Below are 22,856 nucleotides of genomic sequence, written 5' to 3' on the forward strand. Positions count from 1 at the left end.
ATTTGCTATCCAATCAAATCCTTCCATGGTGGTTGTAGACACCAAATTTTTGTCAATTTTTAATATTTTCCCAGGATTTTTCTATTTAATAAGTTATTTATTTTCTTGTATTTTAATGTACATTTTCTCATTTTTTGCAGGTTTGCTTTACGAAAAGAGAAAAAAAAAAAAACAACAAAACAACAAAAATAAAAAAAATCAATCAAAAAATCATTTTGATCATTTTGTTTCACCAAATTAACTATTAACCCATTTTCACACTCAATGACCAGGGACTTGTCTTTTCATTAATTGAGAAATCATCATTTTGGAAGATTGAGCACACAAGCTCCTTTTTTGGCTACAAGACATCTCTCGGCTCTCTCCAGGACAGGGGAAGGAAAAAAGGAAAAAATTTTCCCTCCCTCTCTCGGCTAGCTCTTAACAGACGAGAACAAAAAACCAAACAAAAGGAAAAAGAAAAAAAAAAAACTACTTCCTCAATCTCCTCTCTCGGCTCTCACGGACAGAGGACAAGAAGAAAAAAAAAGACTCCACCCTTTTGGCTCAATTTGCTCTCTCGGCTCTCTCCCTCATCAGACAAGAGGAACAAAAAAGGGGGGGGCTCCCTTTACAGATTTTCTTTCACAAAATCCAAACACATTTGCACACAACAAGGCAGCAATCGGTTGGATTGGAGCTTGGCAATTTCATCAAAAATCTTGGCAAAGGGACCAAACTCTTCATTGAGGTATTTATCTCCTTTTTTCCAGCTTTTCTTTTTTTAATTAACTAGATTGAATGCATGTGTGGTTACTTTTTATTGCTTATTTTTGCTGGTTTTTGTTGGTGTTGTATGGATGAAATTTTGGGATGGGTCATGAACAAAATTAGGAAAAAAAGAAACGGTGCTGTGAATGCATGCCAAATGTTTGAAAAAATGTTTGAATAAAAAAAATGAATCAAAGGAGTGAATTTGGTGTGTATGTTTTGCTTAAATGGATGACCATTAGCTAGCAAAGATCTGAAAATGCTTGGTTATCCAAAAATTTTGGGAGTTTTTGAGCCTTCAAAGCATTAGAATAATTTTCTTCATTTTTGGGGCTGTTATTGACTTAATGCTTTATTTTGTTGTTGTTTATTTGTCAAACTAAGATTATAGTTGTAATGTAGAAGTTATCAGGAGGGTTTTGGCATAATTTTTATGATTTTTGGTGAAGATGTGAAGGTTTTAAAAAATAAAAAACTGAACTGATCTCTTGGCATTTTGACCGCTTTCGACTCATTGTTTGTAAAAACTAACTCCGGAAATGGAGTCTACGCGAAAAATCGAGTGAGGAGGTGTATTTTGAGGATTTTTGGTGACCGGAGAGGTCACCGGCGGTGGCGGTCGGCGGCGGCGGCGCCACCGGCAGCCGCCATGGTCACCAGCTGAAGTTTTCTTCAGCTGGCCGAACAAGAAGAAGAGGAAACGTATGGGGAAGAAAAGAGAAAGAAAAGAAAGAAAAGAAAAGAAAGAAAAGGAAAGTGGTTTGGGCTAGTGTTTTTTTTTTTAGGTGGGCCTGTGGTTATTTTGGTTGGGTTTGGGGAATGGACTTTTGTTTTATTTCTTTCGGGTTTCGGTTGGGCTAGAAGGTCGGAGCCCATGCTTTAATTTTGGTTGGGTTTGAGTGATAAAATGACGGGCTGGCCTGCTCGTTTCTATGGATTTTCGGTTGGGCTTAGGTAGTTTTCGGCCCAAAGAAATAAATAATGGCCCAATGGCCTTTTTCTCCCCAATCAGAAATCAGATTTTGCACTTTAGCCCCTGATCTCTGGAGTAGTTCACTTCGGCCCAGAATATTCTAAATTCCTTTCACTTAGGTACTTAATTTAATTGCACTTTGGTCCTTGAATTTTATCTTTCATTTAATTTTGACCCTTAAACTTTGGAAAAATATAACTTCTGTCCCTAAAAGTTTTCAATCTTTGCAATTCAGTCCCTGATGAATTTTGACTCTCTTTATTATGATTGTTTCTTTTCTTTAATAACTAATTATGTTATTTTTGAACATATTCAACTTGCAATTTTTAGATGTTCTTAAATTTCTTTGCGTTTGACATGTTAATGTGAATTTAGTATTTTAACATTATTATTATTTTCAATTAAAGTGGTGCCATGATTCTTTTGTTCATTGTGAGTATAAATAGGACAATTTGACTCCATTTAGTCACCACTTCAAACGGGAGGTACCCCTATTTTTATTATTTCAATGTCAATTACGTGCTCTTATGTGCTCTTATGTGTTCCTATGTGTTTATATTTTTATATGCTTTATTTATTTGAATTAAATATTCATTCAAATTTTCTTATATATGTTTTAATTAATTTTTACAATGATTCAAGAGGCATTTAAATACCTCAAAAATGTAATAGATAGGATAATTAGATTTGTTTTATTATATTTTTCCCTTCTAGATTGTAGTTAGGCGCTCCCCGATGTAATAGATAGGTTGCGTGTTTATGTGGCTTATGTGTTATGTGTTTTATCCATTTTTCTTAGGATTTTGGCATCTAGATATTATGTTTACGTGTTATGTGCTACGTGCTCTTATGTGTTTATTTGTTTTAATTTATGTTTTATTTGTTTCACTATGAATTGTTGATGCATGACGTCACCACACTAGTCCAACGTTAGTTGTGGTTTCTCCCTCCGCTTACTTGCTAGTCCAACGCTAGTAAGGATTTTTAGAAATGGGCTAGTCCAACGCTAGACCCTTTAGGTTATCTTGCGCTAGATTCATCTTTGTGTGCTATTCACTACATTTTCATGTATATTTTTATTTTTAGGATCTTTTCTCATTTGCATGATATTCCCTATTATATTATCCCCTACCCGCTATAGGTGCTAATCATGTCATTTAGAATTGCATCCCATTTAAGCTAGTTCATTTGCTTGTTCATGTTAGGATAATTATTTTTCAAACATGGGAAATGGGTGATTATAACTTTCTAGTTTAAATACCCTATTAATCCATGTATAAGAAAATTATGTCACGAATTTTCTTGCCTCCCGTACCCTTTATGTTGCATTCCCTTTTTCTTTGATCACTTATATATATGTATATAATTTAATTTCTTTTCTTTTATTTTCTTTTCTTTTTCATCATTTGCATCCTTGTGACACCTTCGAGGATTTATTTTGACCTTCGCAATTAATGCGATTGGTTCAATTAAACCCTTGAATGAACATGTTGTCCCTTACGACATTTCTTAGATTTGCATTCATATAGAAAACATCCAAATGTGATAAATTAAGGGTTAGATTAGGAAAATTTTGACTAAACCTCGCAACTAGCTTAGACTAGGTTGAAAGGGTGCCTTAGATTTGAGTTAATCGAATCTTTGCCTTCCCTTTCTTCAACCGTGACTCCCGAATCCATTTTCTCTTGTTTTCAATGACCTGGAGTTGTCAAAAAGGGTTTTATTTTGTTTTACTTTATTTTTTGGGTGACTTGGTACACCAAAACTCCATACCAAGTGGCGACTCCTGTTTTTTCTTAAAAACCCTTTTAGACTAAATTTTGGACCCAAATTGTCGCATTCTTTTTAAGTCCCATTCTAGGTCCCTTTTAACTTGTTTAAAAATAAAATCATATCTTTTATAAACCTCACACTTTATTTTTCTTTTCCATCGCGAAAAATGGGGCGCGACAGTGGTGCCACCCATTTTGATTTTTCCAATGCAAAAATCAAGGGCAATGTAGGAACTAGAAGTGAACTCCTTTATAAGAACGAGGAAAATAAATATATTAAACTAAGTTGGAGAGAAAAACTAAATTTTCAATTAAATTGTGGTAAAAATATAAATTAGTAATTTTTTCCCCAAAATCAGACATCGCTGCAACAGTTCTTCTTCTTCTAATGATTCCCCCCTCCTAGCTAGTAGACTTGCCAGAATTTTCCCACTCTCTCACATCCAAGCACGTAGAAGCTACAGACACATATAGATGCTTTTTGAAACCCAAAATAACAAAAAATAAAGGATATTTTTAAAGTAAAATAGATGTATTTTCCTTACAACCCACTCATTGTTAGTCTCTGGTGCCTACAAGATCTACAATAGACAATGGTTTCTCTTCTCATGCAAACACATATCACATACACAAAATCTCAGCCTCATTTTCATTATCAATTTACATTCTAGCATTTTCACAAGTAGTTGGAGGGCATTATTTAGTTTTTGGTGTGTTTAAATTATTTTAATATTAAATAACAAGGATCCCAGTGAATTTTACATTTTATGGTTAAAATGAGAAAATTTTGCATTTCCATAGATTTAAGTGGTTAAAACTTCATATTTTTGTAGGTTTTAATGACTTAATCATCAATTAGAGTGAAGTGAATAGATATTTGAATGATTATTGATGATTTCAAGTGATTTCAAGTAAAAAAGAACTCCAAAATATTCAAAGCATGGAATACAAAGAAGAATAGATTGGCAGCCCTAACACAAGTCAGTATTTTAGCTATAACTTGAGTTTCAAGTATTGCATTGAGATGATTCTTGAAGTATTGTAAAGTTAAGATCTAGGGATACATTTTTTATTAGACCTCAAAGTCCAATTCACACATTTCAATGGTCAAAAAGCTAAACTATAGTCAGGCATTTTTGCCATCGAGATAGGGTTTGAGGGTTTGGTTATTTGTCAATCTTTAGAGTTCCAAATGACATGATTCTTGATGAACTGGAAAGCTAATTCAAAGAGTTACAATTTTATATTTTGTGCAAGAACTAGTTCGGCTTTCATCTAATAAGCGATTATTTTACACTATATTTGAATGACATTTTATGTTAGTTTTAGTCACGTTTGCAATGTTATAAGAAGAAAATTGTCCATTTTGGATAGAATTGATTTTTGTCCTTTTTTCTCACACGTTTTTGGTTGTTTTTATAGGAGTTGCAAATAAACTTCATTTTGACAAAAAACAAGATTGTAATATGTTCATTGAAGTCCTAAAGTTCACTAATTTGGCAAGTTTCAAAGGTGGTTCGAGTTACATACACAAGAAAGTGATGAAACTTGTAAGAAAAAAAAAGTTGGCTTGAATCCCTCCAAGAATCCGTGCAATGATTGTCAGAGGGACTCGAGGCAAAAAGTTTTGGTGAAATAGGGAATGAATCCCTCCAAGAATCCTAAGAACCTCTTTCTTGTCATGTTTACTACTTTTATTACATGTTTCTAGCATAGATTTACATGTTTTATTTGTGATCATCTAAATAATAAATGATTTCGAATCACACCGACAATTGATAATCTTCCATGTAGGATCGAGACTCAAATATTCCCTATACTCATGTATGACTTATGAATTTGCAGTAGTGAAATTTTGAGTTATATTTAAAACTTGGGAGCAAATAAGATTCAAACTTTGTATGCATCAAGTTCCAAAACCATTTTCTTGTCTTTAAGCTTAAGACAAGATGTGAGGCAAGAAAGATATAGGAATCATTTTAAAGTGGTACATCGAACTTGGTTTTGATGGTGTAGTAATAGCAGTTGTCGGCTCAGGTCAATGTTGATGTGCTTTTCATCCTATTATCCGTATTTTCTTTTACCAAATTTGCCTTCTGTTTTGTTCCTTTTTTCTTTTTTTTTTTTTAGTTTTTTGAAGGAGAAATTTTGAGAGAATCTAAGTAAAGTTAAAGACCAATTATGGATTTGAGGTTGATGAATGGAGAATAAAGATGACAAATTTCTTCCAGAATCACAATCTAAGTCTTTTTAACACTTCTAATGTTCTTCTATACTCAATTTCTTCCAAGAATCCACATTTTCAGCCGAAATCCAATCTTACTCAACCCAAAAGCAGAATGGCCTTCCGTCCATCTTTTCTTGGTAGGTTGTACTTGAGCGGGGCTGCTGTAGGTACCAATGCTTCTTCTATTGTAGCTTTTTCTTATCAGAGTAGTGGCTACTAGGGGTGTGCAAAATCGAAAAATTCCGATTTACTGACTAAATTCGAATTGAATTCGGAATTTTCGAAATCGGTAATTCGGAATTCGGCACTGAAATTGGAATTTTCGATTTCAATTTCGTTTTATAATATATATATATATATTAATATTTATTTATTTATATACTAATATTTTTTATTTCAATTTCGTTTGATAATATGTATATTAATATATATTTATATATATAATAATATTTTTTATAATATATGCAATATAAAATTTATATTATATAACAAACATCTAACAAAAAAGAAAAAAAGGGAAAAAGGTTTCCGAATTCGGTGAATTCGGAATTTACTGAATTTTGAATTGAATTTGGAATCGAAATCGAAATCGGAACAGGTGAATTCGAAATCGAAATCGGTCGGTAATTCCTACGCCAAAATTTCGAAAAATTCTGAATTCAAACTTCCGAATTACCGAATTCGAATTCGAATTCGATGCATACCCCTAGTGGCTATGTGTGTTGATGGAACATGCTGGTGAAGGAAGGCTTGATGTGCACGATTTGGTGGTTTTGTATTTACAAATTTTTAATTTTCACCCCATTTTAATGAAAAATTAGTTTTTCACCCTTGTTTAGTTGAATGTTTTTATTTTCCTTTATTTTTTATATAAGAGTTGAATTGTAAACCACAAGGGAGTTTTGCGACTATTTTGAAACCTTAGGAAGGGCCATCTGACATTATGCAAAATCACAAAGGAATTATAGAATTATATGTAATTTATCCTAAATCTAATATTGTAGAATCTATCCTTTTCTTGGCCAAAATGCCCCTGGCTGGTCGAGCAAAAGAGTTAAAATGCAATGACATCACCGTTGAAGGACTATATTGGAATGGAAAATATAATTTAAGGACTAATTGGTCAAAAAATCATTAAGGACGAAAATGGTTTTAGTGAAAAAACTCAAGGACCAAATTGGCTAATTTTCCTTCTTTTTTTAATTGTAAAATGACAGTCAATGGTTAATTTCCACAAGCAATTTTAAAATTACATAATCACATATACGTGTACAACAAAAATGAGAAAAAGACATATAAAGATTGGACATTTGATGCAAATGAAATTGTTAAAGGAAATACAATTAGTTGATACAACTTTATGAGTTTAGTTCTTAATTCTTACATGCAGTACTATTCTATGATTATTTTGCCATTTAAAAATAATAATTAGATTATATTTATGTTATATTAAAAAAAAATTTCTTTCATTTTTAATTTTTAAAATGGTAATACTTAATTGCACATAATAAAAGTATCCATAGATAGTCATTGGCACCAAAATCGTAATGGGTCTGTCTTTTTCAAACTTATTTGGGTTTGGGTCTAGTTTAGGATCTAAAATTTATCCAGTCACAGTCAGAGTAAAGTAAATCTTACTCAAACCCTACTTGGCATGCTCACATCTAAATTAGTAGCACAGTTTACATTTTGTTATTGCAAGAGCAGACTCCAATATTGCTCACACTAGCACGCGGTCCGACTTAATTCTTGCTTAATATTCTTTTCAGTAGACAAAGTATGGCCTTGGAGATTTGAATTTTGCGCTAGATTCATTCCTCATTCACAACTGTGCCAAAGAAACTAAAAATACTACTAACTAAAACAATATATGTGACAAGCAGAAGTTGGTTTTCTAAGGTTGATTTCAGAAACAATGCAAAATGTGAAGTTACATTGGAAGTCAATTAAGTAAGAAAAATAAATCAGTTATGACGTTTTGCCTTTCCTTTTGCTAATTAACTGGAAGGAGGGAAATATAGAGTATTGGCAATATCCCTAAGATGTATAATGTGAAAACAGTATTGTGTGCTATTAATACACTTTGCTCATGTTAGGACCTTCCTTTTATATTCTTACTAAAAATGGTAAAGTAATGCCAACATATTAAAAAATAAAAATAAAAATCACACTCTCAAGTAAAATAATTATCTAAAATTGTAATGCACGTCTACTTTTTCATGCTTCCACAACAAATTTCTTGTGCTTTGATAACTACAACTATAATTATTGATATATATATATATGTAATAAAAGTGTGTTAAATGATTTACTTTTGGGTGTTTCTTACTTTTTTGGATCTACCTATATTGCCCTTGAGTAAATCATAAAACATCTCTTTAAGTAAGGAGTAATATACCAATAAGGGAGGATTGATGGGTTTTTTATACAATTACAAGTTTAATTCCGAAATATACCCATTTTACTACAAGTATACAGGTCAAATAAGTAGTTTAGGGCATATATCGGTTCGATCTTACATGAAGCAACTTTACAAGTACGAAGACCTTACTTACTCTATTATTTAGACTTATAATCAATTAAAGCAAGAAAAGTTGTAATTTCTAATATCTAACTAATCTTAACTAGATAACTTGTAAGGTAACAATGGAGAAAATTCACTAAATACTTGCGTTTAGAGATGTAGAGTCCACTTATGGCATAAAAAGATACAAATAAATAGAATTACCTCTTGTTACAACTCTTGTTTAACTAGAGATTCATTTCCAATATTACCTAATCTCATTCTTACGATGAAATGGCCTAAACTCGATTAGTTTTCCCTATTCTCATGGTGAATAACTAGATCTACTCTTGTTTCTTTCATGAAATGCAAGGTTAATCCACTTAAATGTATCTCTATTTTCATGAGTCTACTACTTAAGCTTGATTATGTTGTTCCATCATTATTACCAACCTTTATTGAATAATAGCAACTTATAACTTGCTATTGGTGATCAAGCAACAACAAGTGATAAGCATGCATAATAGACAATTTACTACAAGGTGTAACAAGTGTAAATCATGTTCAATTCATATCAAATAGCCATAAGGTTCATCTACTCCCTAGATCTAAAAATTTAGCTACTCATATGATGTATGACAAGAAAGAACATTGTTTCATTGCATGAACACTATTGAATCACAAGCAAAAGATAGATAAAGAAAGTTTAGCCAAAATAATGAAGAAGCTCCCAATGATCTTCTATTTCTTCAACAAATGAGTTGTACAATGAAATCTCCAACTGTTCTCACAATTCCTCTAGCTAGAGAGAACAAAACAAGGCTAAAAACTAAGCTCTCCTAAAATCTAATGATAACCCGCTCTAATGTCCCCCTTTTTCTCTTTCTAATCATTCTTACATATCTAGTGTTAAGAGAGTCAAAAAGTGGTTTTTGACAAGACATAAAGTTTCTTTTCTCTTCCTTTTGGAATCTTGAGCACGTGCAGCCAAAATTCTATTCAGAAATTGAGCAAAAAAGCAGTATGAAAGCAAAGCAAGTGGCAGAGCAAGTTGCAGAAATCAGGCTAGATGTGCGGCCTTAGGAATACGTGACTTACGATCGTGTATTAACAGCTCGCGTTTTCCCTTCTGCGAATTTAGCACCACTTCAACTGATATTTTTTCAATGATGTAGGATGAACTACCTCTTGTGCAAAACATGAAAATTGTAGCCCATTGACGTAACTTTCCAATGCCTAATTATCATCCAATTTGGAGTTCTGTGGACCAAGAATTGACCAAAATACCCTCTAATGGTCAGAACTCTATTTCAGCTTTCGACAATGAAATTGTACTTCAGTATTTCGACTTTTTGACAATAAAAAAGACTGAACTGGCCTTCGATTTTTTCATACCAAATGTAGATTTATCTCTTAAATTCAAAATGGTACAAGAATCACCTTAATCCAATCATTGTAACTCAAGATATAGCTAAAATATCATAAGGTGTCAAAGCTAGAGAAATTGCATTTCTTCCCTTGATTATTTTGCACTTCATGTCTTCTTTTTACCACTTTAAATCAACAATAATCATCCAATTATCTTCGCAATTCATGCCATTTGATGATTGAATCATTAAACCTACCAAAACATGAAGTTTTTGCCATTAAAATCTATAGAAATGCAATGTTCACACTTTAAACCACAAAATACATATTTTCAATAAAATCCTAGCTAATTAGCTATAAAAGTGACTAAAACACACCAAAACTAAATAAGAAAACACACTTAAAAACACTCAAAATTTGCACTTATCAAACTCCCCCATACTTGAACCATTGCTTGTCCTCAAGCAATAAGAATTACAAGTCAGCAATGATCCAAAAGTTTGAAAATAAACATATGTGCACCATTCCACTTCATTTCTTAAAAAAAAAGGTAAATAACTATTATGCAATCACGTAACTAAGCTCAAGTACTCATAATATCAAGTAAAGGAGAGCCAATTATACCATAATTGTAACTAGTTCAACTCAATTTCTCATCCTTACCCAATTTTACAAGTAACTCATATGTCAACAAAAAGGCTACCTAATCCCATGGTCATCTTCTTATTCAACTTAAAAAGGGATTTATTCATATATATATATATATATATATATATTTTACTCAAGTTGTGAAAGTGCCTTTTGATACGAAGATCAACATTTGTAGATGAAGATTGTCGGTTACTCAACACTTCACAAATTCAAATTACTTTGCATACTCTTAATTCAAGTACCGTTTTACGTAAAAGTCGACATTTGTAGATAAAGACTCCCGATTACTAAGTACAAGAACCATTGGAGTAGAACAACTTTTACTCTCTTCTTCTTTTCTTTTTTTTTTTATGAAAAAGATAATTATTCCCTTAAAAGAATAATTGATAAGTGAATATTTCACATTGATTTCATTTGATAAAATGTAAGTTTTTGTTGTGTTTTTAGGGGTTCATAGCCAGGTTTAAACCCTTTTAGTGCAAAATTTCTTCAAGTGTTACTTAGTGAACTAAATGTGCAAATGAGTGAATTAAAGCGTAAATATGTGATATTTTGAAGGTTATTGGCGCGTGCAACACTCTCTTCAGTTGAAGAAGATGCAATGCACTTCATGGAGGAAAACATATAAGTGAAACAAGAAGAGAATTGAAGCTAGAAACATGGGAAAATGGATCCGAGCTCAGATCCGTTTCCACAAGCCTTCAATCCGAGCCCTCGTCTGAGAATCTGGAGAAGTTGATCTGAGAGCAAGGGATCCGAGCTCGGATCCAAGTAGAATAGGCCCCGGATCGTCTTGCAAAATAAATGAAGGAAAATGGGAAAACCCAGATCCAATCTCGGATCTGTGTGAAGCTCCCGAATCCAAGGCCTCAAATCTTTCTCTTTCCTTTGCAATCTACAGAACAACTTATGTACATTTCACACTTACTTTTTGACTCTTGTTTCACAACAAATTCCGACTAGAAACTGGCAAAGCATCTTGTACACTTGAAGAAGGAATATTGGAGATTCTAATGAGGGGCATTTTTTGAACAAGAAGTAAAGAAACAAGTAGAAAAACACATTATTGAAGATAGAAAAGAGGGTGTGAGGAGATAGAGAAGAAAAAATATAGAGCTTTTCTTTCTATTCTCGCTAGTTTAGCTTAGTTATAGTTTTAGATCTAGTTCTCATTTCTATTGAAGAACTCTTGATGTATTAAAGCATTTTTGATAGCAATGAAAATGATGGAACTTGAAGATCATGTTTCTTCATTTGAATGAGCATATCTTCCTCTTTACTCTCTTTATTTGTTTCACTAATGCTTTGTTACATTAGAGATATGAGATTTATTATTAAATCTACTATGTCTAGCTTAATCTTCTTGTTCTAAGGATAGATGAAACTATTTGTGCTTTGACTATGGTTGAATGAAGTTGATTATTGCTATATTTTATACTTGCTAGTTCATTTGTTCATGCTTTAATACTTGTGAATGCTTGATCACCATTTGCAAGCCATTTTAGTTATTGTTAATCTATGAAAATAGTTGACAATAATGGAAAATGAATGAATAGAACCTAAGGAGTAGACACACAAAAGTAGTGGTGCACCTAGGTGGATGTTTATGATATTTCTTGTGCTTGATCTAGTTTATACTTGAGATTTCACCATGAAAGTAGGGAAACTCTAGTGTAGGCTAAGTTCAGTTCATTGGCGAAAGTGAGTTCCGATGGGTTGAGTGAAATGCATCCTTAGCAAGACAAGGGTGACGAGCGCGGGATATACATATAATAATGAACTCATTCCACAGTCAAATTTCACATTTATAACATTCTAAATACTCCACACGCGATTTTTTTGCAAGTATACAGGTCATGAGCGAATATAGGATATTAAGGGTCTAATCCACAGGAAAGATTTTCAATTACCGGTGATTTTTGAACTTCTTTATTATTTAAACTATCACAAGTAATGAAATTAAATCTACATTATTAAAGTAACAAAAATACAATAAAAAACTCCTAGATGTATGGAATTCCTTACTATTCTTGCAAGTGAAGTTATCAGTTAAGTGAATGCTATTTTCTTGATCAGTTATGGCGTAATTTCCTAATGTATGTGAAACCTACTCTCCTAATGAATCAACTATACTTGTAGTTAAATCATACCTACTCTCATGGTTATGAAATTAACTACAAACTCATTTCTTTTATGAAATTACACGAAACAAGTCACTAAAGCCACATAGGTGCTCCTCTACTCTCGTGAATGTACTTCCTAGGTTTATTACTTCTTTGAACTAGTGCTAAATTCCAAATTTCATTGCAAACTTAACACCTTAAAGTTATCATAATTAATGGCCGGTTAATCATGATTAGAAAAGCAAAAGTGATAAATAACTTGATCAAAATAATATCAGCAAATAACCAAGTAAATATCACTAACAAGATATAGAAAGTTCATCTATAACTCTAGGCATAAACTTTAACTAAACATGAAAACATATACCAAACTTGTATTGTAGTTAAACATGAACTTAAATACAAAAGAGAAAGTGATAGGAGAGAAGTCACCCTTGTCACATCAGCTCTAACTCTCCATCTTTACTCTTCAAATCTTCATCCAAGTCCAGCTACAAATACAAGAAGGAAAACTTACACTAACTATACTATACTATTCTAACTAATGAACTAAGGAAATTCTAGTCAAGACTACATTTTTGGTAAGTTTCTCTAGTCTTCCAAAATTGTGAAAATAGTCTCCAAAGGCTGCTATTTATAGAGGATTCAAGAGCCAAATGAGTTGTTTCTAGTTGTCATTTTTTACTCTTGAAACTCCCATGAATTGTTTCTCCAACTTTCCATACTCTTCTTGGACAGATACAACCGAAATTACTTGTTAGAATTAAGTTGGAAAGTTGTGTAAACAAAGTACAAGTTGCAACCGAAAATGATGAATACGTGACTTGAAAACGTGACCTTAAGTCGTGTATTGCACCCCCACGTTTTCTCCGTTGCAGGTTTGCACTTTCTGGGTAGAATTCATCATTGCTCCAATTGCAACTGATAATTTTTTTATGTTAGAAGCTAAGCTAGCTCTTGTATAAAACATAAAAATTGTAGTCCTTTGAGTTAACTTTTCAATGTATCAAGAATCATCCAATTTGGAGCTCTGTGTACCGATAAATAACCAAAATACCCTCGACTGGTCAGAACTCTGTTTCAAGTTTCGACCATGAAAATGTACTTCTGTATTTTAACCTTTTGACTAGGAAAACGGCTGAACTAGACTTCAATGTATCATACCACATATAGATCTATCTCTTAGTTTCAAAATTGTATAAGAATCACCTCAATCCAATGCTTATAGATCAAAATATTGTCAAAATACCACAAGATATCAACGTTGGAAAACTTGCATTTCATCCTTTGAGTATTTTGCACTTCATATTCTCTTTTTTATCATTTCAAGCCATCATCAATCATGTAATTCTCTTCTCAATTCATGCCATTTGATGATTGAATCCTTCAACCTACAAAAACATGAAAATTTCACCATTAAAATCCATAAAAATGTAATTTTTACCACTTAAACCACAAAATGTTTATTTTCACTAAAATCCTAGTTAATTAGTTATAAAACTAAATAAAACACATCAAACTTACTACTAATATACACTTAAAACACATAAATATGCACTTATCAAACTCCCCCACACTTGAACCATTGCTTGTCCAACAATGATCCAAAATTTTGAAAATAAAAATATGTGCATAATTCAATTTCATTTTCTCAAAACAAGGTGAATAACTATTATGCAATCAGTCAACTAAATTCAAGTACTCATAATATCAAGTAAAAGAGAGCCGATTATGCCATAATTTTAACTAATTCAACTCAATGTCTCATCTTACCCAATTTCACAAGCAAATAATTCCTATGGTCAATAAAAATGCTTCCTAAATCCATGATCATCTATTCATATTTAAAGAGGGATTCATTCATAGCTAAATATTCACTACAAGAAAATTGTTCATCAGTGACAACACAAAGTCATCACAGAACATACAAATATCGTCACAAATACCTTTTATTGACGACTTTTTGATCGTCACAAAGTCGTCACTAAATCCCCATCGGTAAAAGTAAACAGTGACGACCTAAAATGTCGTCACTAAATAGTTCTCATTAGTGACGACTTTAAGTAGAGCATTTTTGACAAAAGATCAAGTCGTCAATAAAACACTTCCAGATTGTCGTCACTAATGACAACTATTTAGTGACGACCTGAAATGTCGTCACTAAATAGTTGTCATTAGTGACAACAATCTGGAAGTGTTTTATTGACGAATTGACCTTTTGTCAAAAATGCTCTACTTAAGGTCGTCACTAAAAAGCACCGAAAGCCATTGTATATAACTATTTTACTGACAACAATTGTCGTCACAAATGTAGCTTAGATTTAGTGACAGTCTCTGTTGTGACAAGGAGTTTTTATTTTCTATTTTGTGACAACGTTTTTTTGTCATTAGATAATTTCTCAATAACTTAATAGTCATAATTTGGCCTGTAATCATTACTAAATCATTGATTTTAAACAAACCATACAAATAAACATGAGCGATTGATAACCAAAAGTATTTGCATTAGATTACATGGTAATAATATAGCATTCTCAAATGCCAAATTCAAGTGTACATTACCCAACTAATGCCTACAAAAATAACATTTGTCCAAAATATCACTTGTACATAAGGTACATTTACAAAAGCAATCACAGTTTAAGAAATTGAAGAACATCTAAATGAACCACTCCATGAGCAAAAGGCAATTTTGTCTTCAACATTCTTCAACCATAACCATAGATATCTTCCAAAAGCTAGTATGAATAGCATTTATCTGTCATAAAAGAGTAAAAGAAGTAGGTAAGGGGAGGAGTACAATAATAAAGAACAAGTAATGAGACTTAGATTATTAAGACAAAAATTACAATTCATTAAGAACCTCATATAATTTGGGCCCACATATTACAACACCAGCAAGAAGTTAGAAATCACAGTCCAATCTATACAAATACAACACTGCATAAGCTCAACTACAGAGCTCTCTAAAACAGTTTTTTTTTTATTTTCTTTCTTCTTCTTTAAATAGCTCAACTTATTGAACAATTAAATTGGACTCCCACCATAATTATTGTTTAATCTTTATGCTTTTGGTTGTTTATATATTAAAACACAGAAAGCAACTTATTGTACAAGGTGTGAATATAGGAGGTACTAGTGGTCTAAAGAATATGTCAATGTCATTTCCAGGTGCTTTGGGACCAGGAATAATCATTGATAGGAAAAAAAATGGATCTTTTAAGCATTTCCAAGGAGGTAGATTGTAAGGAACAAGGATAACAAGCCATATACTATATGAATTGCTCATGGTTCCAAAGGGATTAAAGCCATCATTAGCAAGTCCTAGCCTCACATTTCTAGGATCTTCAGCGAAGGACTTGTGATTTCTATCAAAATCCTTCCAAGCTAATGAATCAGCAGGGTGTCGCATCATGTTCTTATTATCTACACGTCTCTCCTTATGCCACCTCATATCCCGAGCAATCTCTTTGTTCACAAACAGTCTTTGCAGCCTTGGTTTTAATGGAAAATAACGCAACACCTTTCTAGGTATTTTGGAATTTGGAGATTTATACCGCGGTGCTTTACATTTTTCATTTGGACAATGATCAAGGCCTTTATTTTCATTCCAAAAAAGTACGCAATCATTTTCACAGGCGTAGATCTTTTCACACTTCAGCCCCAACTCACGGATGAAATTTTTTGCCTCGTAATATGAACTGGGAATCAAAGCTGTAGGAAATACTTGATGCAAGAACTTCAGCAACATATCAGTAGATTTACAAGTCCACCGATTCATTGTTTTCAAGTGGAGGATATGGACAATAAACGAGAGTTTTGAATACTTTTCACAGCCCGGGTATAGAGATTTTTCAGCCTCCGATAATAATCTGAAAAACCTACTTGCTTCTCCTTCTTTCTCGGTACAAGCACTCGTATCAAGTTCCGGTGAATGTCTCCAACTCTCACCAAAGTTAGCAACTCCTACATCATTTAACAGCTCCTCCATACTGTCAAAGTCACTATCGTTGTCATTTATTTCTATGTCATCATTCTCATCATCAGATTCAAACCCTTCGCCATGATATATCCACCTAGTATAACTATCAAAAATTCCTCGACACAAGTGATTGGCCATGACTTCCTTAGTTTGATCCTCAAAATTATTGCATACTTTGCAAGGACATGGCAGTTTACAATTAGGATCCTTGCCTAGAAAAGCAAACTTAATAAATTCATCAACTCCATCTAAATACTTGGGGTCTAGGTAGTTCTTAATAGACATCCAACTCCTGTCCATATTGTTGCAGTCCTTTATCCTACCATAAAGAATATGACCGCCACATTATATAGAAAACAAATGCAATGTAATATGAACTAAATTTAAACTCCTCAAATACCAGCAATGGGATCCAAGGTGTAAAACACATTTTTAGCAAAAATCAACCATCTCAAGTACAAATGCATTAGTAAGGCAACAAACTAAATAGAATCTGCAGCCACAGTATACATGCAAAAGTTTGGCAAACAAAAGATAAAGCCATAACATGAATAATCAATTTCATAGGCTGATTTTGCTAGCTAACAGCACACTACATGTTCAAAAAACATAGGATCAGGCATCATATATTTGTAAAGGGAAGATGCCTAATGCAGAAATAATAGAAGAGTAAAGCACAAATATAAATTTCAAGCCTGAATAATGGTAAGAAGGAACAGTACCTGAAACTCAGACCACTCAATTGGTTTCCTTTTCCTACCAAGAACAGGAGCTATTTGCAATCTTAGCACCGCTCCAGATGCAACAGTATGTGCCTTTACAAGAACCTCCTTATATCTGGTCTGAAATGCAACTGGGAGAAAACGTCCAGTGCTTTTGTCACCAACCCTGTTTATCAAGAATATCCCCAATTATATGGTAAGCCACTAATGTCTTGTATAATTAGTGGTAGGAATTAAGTCTTCAGATTTAATTCTAGAGAGAGAGAGAGAGCGAGAGATTAAAGTATGTGAGTTTGATTGAAGCAATAATAATTTCTAGAAGATATTTTCATCTATCTCATGTGTCGGTTCATTTAAGGCTTAGAAACTGATTCGCAGCAGAAATTTATTCACATGTTCAGATGTAAAATAACTCACACAGTCAACTTACTAGAGTTATGTTTTCTTTCTTCTGTTTTCTATTTTAAATGCCATTTTTCCCATGATGTGGATCAGCCGTTTTGGTCGGTAGATGTGGAGTGAGATGTATATATATATATTTTGGGGTGGGTCAAGTCCAAATACGATAATGTAGAAAAGATCAAAGCTGGCTAGGAAGTCCGTTGGTTACAGTGGGTCTAATCTACTAATTCCCATGATTTGACTCAATGGTCACACTTTTCTTGCCGTGGGTCATTTTCTTCTAAGTCTGATCCACAAACACAATAATAATAATATACTTTGCGGAGATATAGAACAAATTGAACAACTTTCCAATTAGGACAGAAATTATATATATAGTTCCTTGCAGGTTAGGTACATGATTTCACTACAACAAAAATGGCCTTTCCTGACATATCTGTAAGGACACTTGTTGGTTTGTGTCATTATAGCACTCCTATCATGACACTTATTAGTAATTCAATAATATATACTCTAATTTTTTTATTTTATTAGATATAAAAATAATAATGTGCCTTTAGACTATCTAACATAACACTTGAGAAAATATGAGATACACCAAAAAAAAGAAAGACACTAAACGGCATCGTTTGATTTTGGCGGAAGATTCATTCGCCCTAAAACACTCAAAATTTTCATTCTGCCGGCCAAAACACTTGCTCAAAACAATTGCTCAAAATTTTCATTTTCCAACTCCACCATTTCCCGCCACCCTCTCTCTGTCTCTCTATCTCTCTGTTGTCAGATTCCGATGTAGTTGGTGGGAAAAATGGGTAGCAGCCAAGCAGCAGTTTCCATGAAGCTTCAACCGTGGCTCTCTCAGGCAGCTAACAGCAGCATCAGCAACAAAATCTCTCTCGAAGGAAACCCACTTCCGGGTCATCATCATCTTCTTCTTCGAATTCAGCTCAACAAATTTCTCCCCCGACTCGAATAGTTTATCGAGAATTGTCTTCCAAGTCCAATCTCAATTTGCCCTTTTGGCAAACTACCTGGTTCATTGGCTTACTTTTACTAATGGCAATCTCGTTTTTCGGTCTCGCCATTTTCCTTTTCTTACCCTTGACTCCAATTTCACCTCTTCCCCCATCTCTACCGCTTCCGAAGGCGTCCAAGTAAGCCAAAAGCCCACTTACTATTTCAAATTCATGGTTTTTGCGTTCTTGTAGTTGCACAGATATGCGGTGCATCTTTGTGTGTGTGTGTGTGTGTTTTTCCCCATATTTGTTGAAATTGTACGCGGAAAGTTGTTTTATAGTTATTTTTGGTTCAAAATTTTGACCAAGTTTATGCTATTATAGGCATGTGATGGTTATAAATTATAGCGCTTCAGAGGTTTATAAGCTAAAAGAGGACAGGGAAAGAGGAAATGGAGTTGTTTGTGTAGAATTAGTAATAGCCTTCGACATGTTTGATGAAATGCCTCGATAATCTTTGTTGAAAATCTAGCTGGGTGTCAGTTAAAAATTGCTATTTGGATTTTTTAAAGAGCTGATTTATGAATTAAATTTGATTTTTTTCCTGTTTTATAGTTTGAGGTTTCTGTTGTGTGGCGAAAATAAAAAATGGTGTATGATGCTTTGAGTTCTAATAGTTGTATAATGGGGCTTTGTGCTAAGTCATTCTTATTTTGTTCGGCATCTGTGATTTTGGTAGATTACTTATGGGTCAGTGATCAAGTTGATGCATGAGAGAACAAAGTTTAGGCTGCATTTGCATGATGTACCATATGGCTCTGGTAGTGGACAGCAATCCGTCACTGGTTTTCCCAACGTTGATGACTCAAACAGCTATTGGGTATGTTTCTTTTTCTAGTATCTATTTTTTCTAGATCATCATAATTTTCTAAGTTTAGGTATGATTAAACTTGGCTTGCAGATTGTTAGACCCGTACCAGATACCAATGCCCAACAAGGGGATACAATCAAAGGTGGTACCATCATCAGGCTGCAACACATGAGAACCAGAAAATGGTTACATAGCCACTTGCTAAATGTAAGTCTTACTATGATGCCTATTGGCTTCTAAGGTATCAAACCAACAACTGATACTCGATCGTACCTCTTTTGATCACTTGTGCTTTTTCATACCAAAAAGGTACCCAACAGACCTGTTCGAAAGAGCTGAGATCAACTCAGTTTTAGACTGGCATCATGCCAATCTACGACATAGTTCAGGTGCCCATCTTAAGTTTTGGCTCTCTATTAAATTATTACTAATCTAGCTGTACATTATTAGCTTGTCTTCCCTTATCAAGAGAATTGGGATTTGTCTAGCGATGTCTAGATATAGTCATTCCAAGTTTCATTTTCAGTATTTTGCTTATAAATGATACGTTATCATCAATATTAATGTTGTACTCCTTGATGCATGCGCTTATTTTTCTTACAGCTGGATTAGTCTTCCATAGCAAATGGATCTTTTTTGAAGTCATTATGATCTCATCCCATGAAATAATTTTACCTTTCTTTGTTATTTGATTGTTGCCTATGAACATTTTGTGTGCTTCCAGTTAATTGATCTTTAGGAGAGTCATTCTAGATTTATTGTCCCATAACAATCTTTAGCTAATATATTACTGGTTTTCTTTTGGGTTGGCAGACCACACTTTTGGATTACATCAGGAAAAGCAAGGTATGAATCGATTATTTTTATTGATGTTCACATTGAGGTACATTATTTGTAATGCCATTATGATTTGATGACTTTAGAAGAAGTACCTTATTCTGTCTTATGTTATGATACTTGAATAGCTGAGAACTAAATCTTAGACAACCTACTGTAGGTGGCAGCATCTGAAGCAGGTGGAATTACTCAAGGCATGGGGGCATACAAGGTACAAGTACCTTTTGATGGCAAGCCACAGACTTGTGTTTTCCTTGACACCCCTGGACATGAGGTAATTAATGATGTAGCACTGGTTCTAACATTTAACTGCTTATTCATGCAAGTTTTTTTTTTCTTTTTTTAAAATTTTTATGTCAAATGCTCTTCTTGGAGATTTTGCAGACATATCTTAAAAGGCCCTTGTCAAGATGAATTATCTAACATAACTGTAAAAATGGTTGGATAGGCATTTCGAGCAATGAGAGCTCGTGGAGCCAGAGTAATAGACATTGCTGTTATTGTAGTTGCTACTGATGATGGAATTCGACCTCAAACAAAAGAGGCTATTGCTCATGCCAAAGCAGTTGGAGTGCGAATTGTTATTGCTATAAACAAAGTGCGCTTGCATTTATTCTGAGATTTTCCACTGTGTGTTGGCTTGTATATCATTTAGTCTCATTTGCATTCTGCTTTTGATGTATGAAACATGATGACAAATCTCCTCTTGCTTATGGGAGTTGGCATTTTCAGTTCTCATAATCACAGTACTGCTCAAGTTTGATGTTTCTAGATTTTTGCATCATAGCATATTATCTTATATGCATTCTGTTCTTTGGGATAATTTTAAAAGTCCTTTGGGTTTCTGATTGACGGAATGTATAGCAGGGAGCATTACTTGCAGGTTGCTTCTATCTCAAAAAAAAAAAAAAAAACTCCTGACAATTAAAAGTGTCAGCATAGAATTCGATATTCTAATATTGTACTATACCTATCCTGACACTTTCAATTATCAAGAAAAGGGATTTTTGTTGGTAGATGGGATGTTATAACAACATAGTTTTCCTGACATGTTGAATAGTATGAGTCTATCCCCACATTGGAAGGGACAACACTCGCCCTAGGTGTGAGGATAGATAAAGTGTCAGATTAGATTATCTATACTGACACTTTTAAATGCCGTTAAAGGCCATTTTTGTTGTAGTGTTTTATGTATGATTTTCGCATCCTTAGCTGAAAATTGTCTAAGGCTGTAAAGTGTAAATTTTTCTAGAAATATAATTTGGGGTCAAAGAAACAATGAGCTAGGCATGAATATTGGAAGCCCTCAACGTTCAAAAGAATCTTCCATCATGGAATGCAACTACTCTCAACCCATATGGCTCAAGACTTGTAAAAGAATTCTTTATAATTAAGTTGACTGTACAGAGCGGAACGAAGGATTTAAACATACGCTCTGTTTTTCTTCCAGAAACGGGAAATGTGATACAATTTAGTAGCATTTTTGCTGTTTTCAGCTTCAAAAGCCTGCTAACTTTTCCAGCATCTTCGCATATTTATGCCAAACAGCGTGCTGCATTCAAAGATCTCTTGTACATTTCAACTAAAACTTTCCTTGTCATATTAGATTTTCATTTACTACTAGTTTGCGTGCTCTTTCCACAGGATATTTCAAAAATGATAGGATTTTTGAAATGATCGACAAGAATTGATAGTTCAGGAAAAATGACATAATAGTGGATATCAAAAGTTAGGGACATGTTAATGGCACTCTCTTATTTTATGAAATTATAATCAAAATGAAGAGTGAAGATCTTTTTATCCTGTTACATAATAAAAAAACAAAAAGTTTGACAGGAGTGTTTTTAATATTTTCCTTCTGATCCACATCAGAAGGAACTGGAAGCTCCCATGTGCTTCCTCGACATAAATAGAGGGGGCAAAAGAATGGAAAAAAAAAAGGAGAGAAGAAAATGTAGTAGCATGGCTAACAATTTGACAGACGTTTAAGACTCGAATAGACAACTTCTCAAACCTGATCGATGCACCAATCAAGCGGACTCCTCTTCGAAATAACGGACATCCAACTCAACGACCAATCACGCTTGCAGAAATGAACTTGAAACAAATCAGCCACAGGTTAGATGAATCGAGTCGAGCGGGGGGAGTTCCGAGTACAACATAGCTATGATAGCATCTAATAATCAAGAGCTGCTAAAAGATTTTGGGCAGAAATTTGCAAAAAATATTGTAGAATATTAGGGATTTGGAAAAATTGGGGAAAATGTATAGGAGAGAGAAAAACGAACCTTTCCAAAGAAAACCTTGCCCTTTAATGCTGGACAGCCATGGTGATGCTAGTGAGAAGCCAGAGAACGGATTTGTTGTGTGGGTGAAAGTATCAGGTGCCGTGCGGAAGCTCTGTTTTGTGCTCAGTGCAGAAGCTTGTTTGTTTCAGCTCGATGAAAGTTTGTGTTGCTCAAGTGTTCCGTTGCTTTAACTCAGACCAAGTGTTCCGTTGCTTTTGTTTTCAGAATGTGTTCCGCTGCTTTGGTCTTTGCTTTGCTTTGGATATTGTTTTTGTTGCGCGGCACTTTCACTATGATTTGATCAAAATTTTGACTTCACTCATTTTCCCTCCATTTGATACCAAAAATCATGTTTTTTTCTGGATTTGTAATATGGTTTGAACCATACATTTTAATGCTATAGTATAATTATTTATTTTTTAGCAAAAAAT

At 33.6% G+C, this 22,856-nt stretch overlaps 2 protein-coding genes across 2 annotated transcripts; one reads left to right on the forward strand and one right to left on the reverse strand.

Moving 5' to 3' along the window:
• Positions 1–320: 320 nt before the first annotated feature.
• Positions 321–20,904, forward strand: LOC113694654 (translation initiation factor IF-2, chloroplastic-like). The gene is made up of 7 exons (XM_027213509.2): positions 321–2,208; positions 19,169–19,309; positions 19,391–19,507; positions 19,610–19,689; positions 20,114–20,146; positions 20,298–20,411; positions 20,586–20,904. Exons 4-7 carry the CDS (start codon positions 19,666–19,668, stop codon positions 20,754–20,756), a joined length of 342 nt encoding a protein of 113 aa, XP_027069310.2. The 5' UTR covers positions 321–2,208; positions 19,169–19,309; positions 19,391–19,507; positions 19,610–19,665; the 3' UTR covers positions 20,757–20,904.
• On the reverse strand, positions 15,447–16,649 carry LOC140009952 (uncharacterized). Its single transcript, XM_072056301.1, has one exon. The coding sequence runs from the start codon at positions 16,647–16,649 to the stop codon at positions 15,447–15,449; it is 1,203 nt and encodes a 400-aa protein (XP_071912402.1).
• Positions 20,905–22,856: the final 1,952 nt, after the last annotated feature.

The sequence above is a fragment of the Coffea arabica genome, chromosome 6e (genome assembly GCF_036785885.1).
Source record: "Coffea arabica cultivar ET-39 chromosome 6e, Coffea Arabica ET-39 HiFi, whole genome shotgun sequence".
Taxonomy (NCBI): domain Eukaryota; kingdom Viridiplantae; phylum Streptophyta; class Magnoliopsida; order Gentianales; family Rubiaceae; genus Coffea; species Coffea arabica.

What these genes read in the sequence shown, in the direction of transcription:
- LOC113694654 (XM_027213509.2), top strand. Translation starts at nt 19,666, where the DNA reads ATGCCAATCTACGACATAGTTCAG. An exon ending in ATTACATCAGGAAAAGCAAG is followed by an intron (nt 20,147 to 20,297) that starts GTATGAATCGAT and finishes AACCTACTGTAG; the next exon opens with GTGGCAGCATCTGAAGCAGG. An exon ending in TTGACACCCCTGGACATGAG is followed by an intron (nt 20,412 to 20,585) that starts GTAATTAATGAT and finishes ATGGTTGGATAG; the next exon opens with GCATTTCGAGCAATGAGAGC.
- LOC140009952 (XM_072056301.1), bottom strand. Translation starts at nt 16,649, where the DNA reads ATGGACAGGAGTTGGATGTCTATTAAGAACTACCTAGACCCCAAGTAT.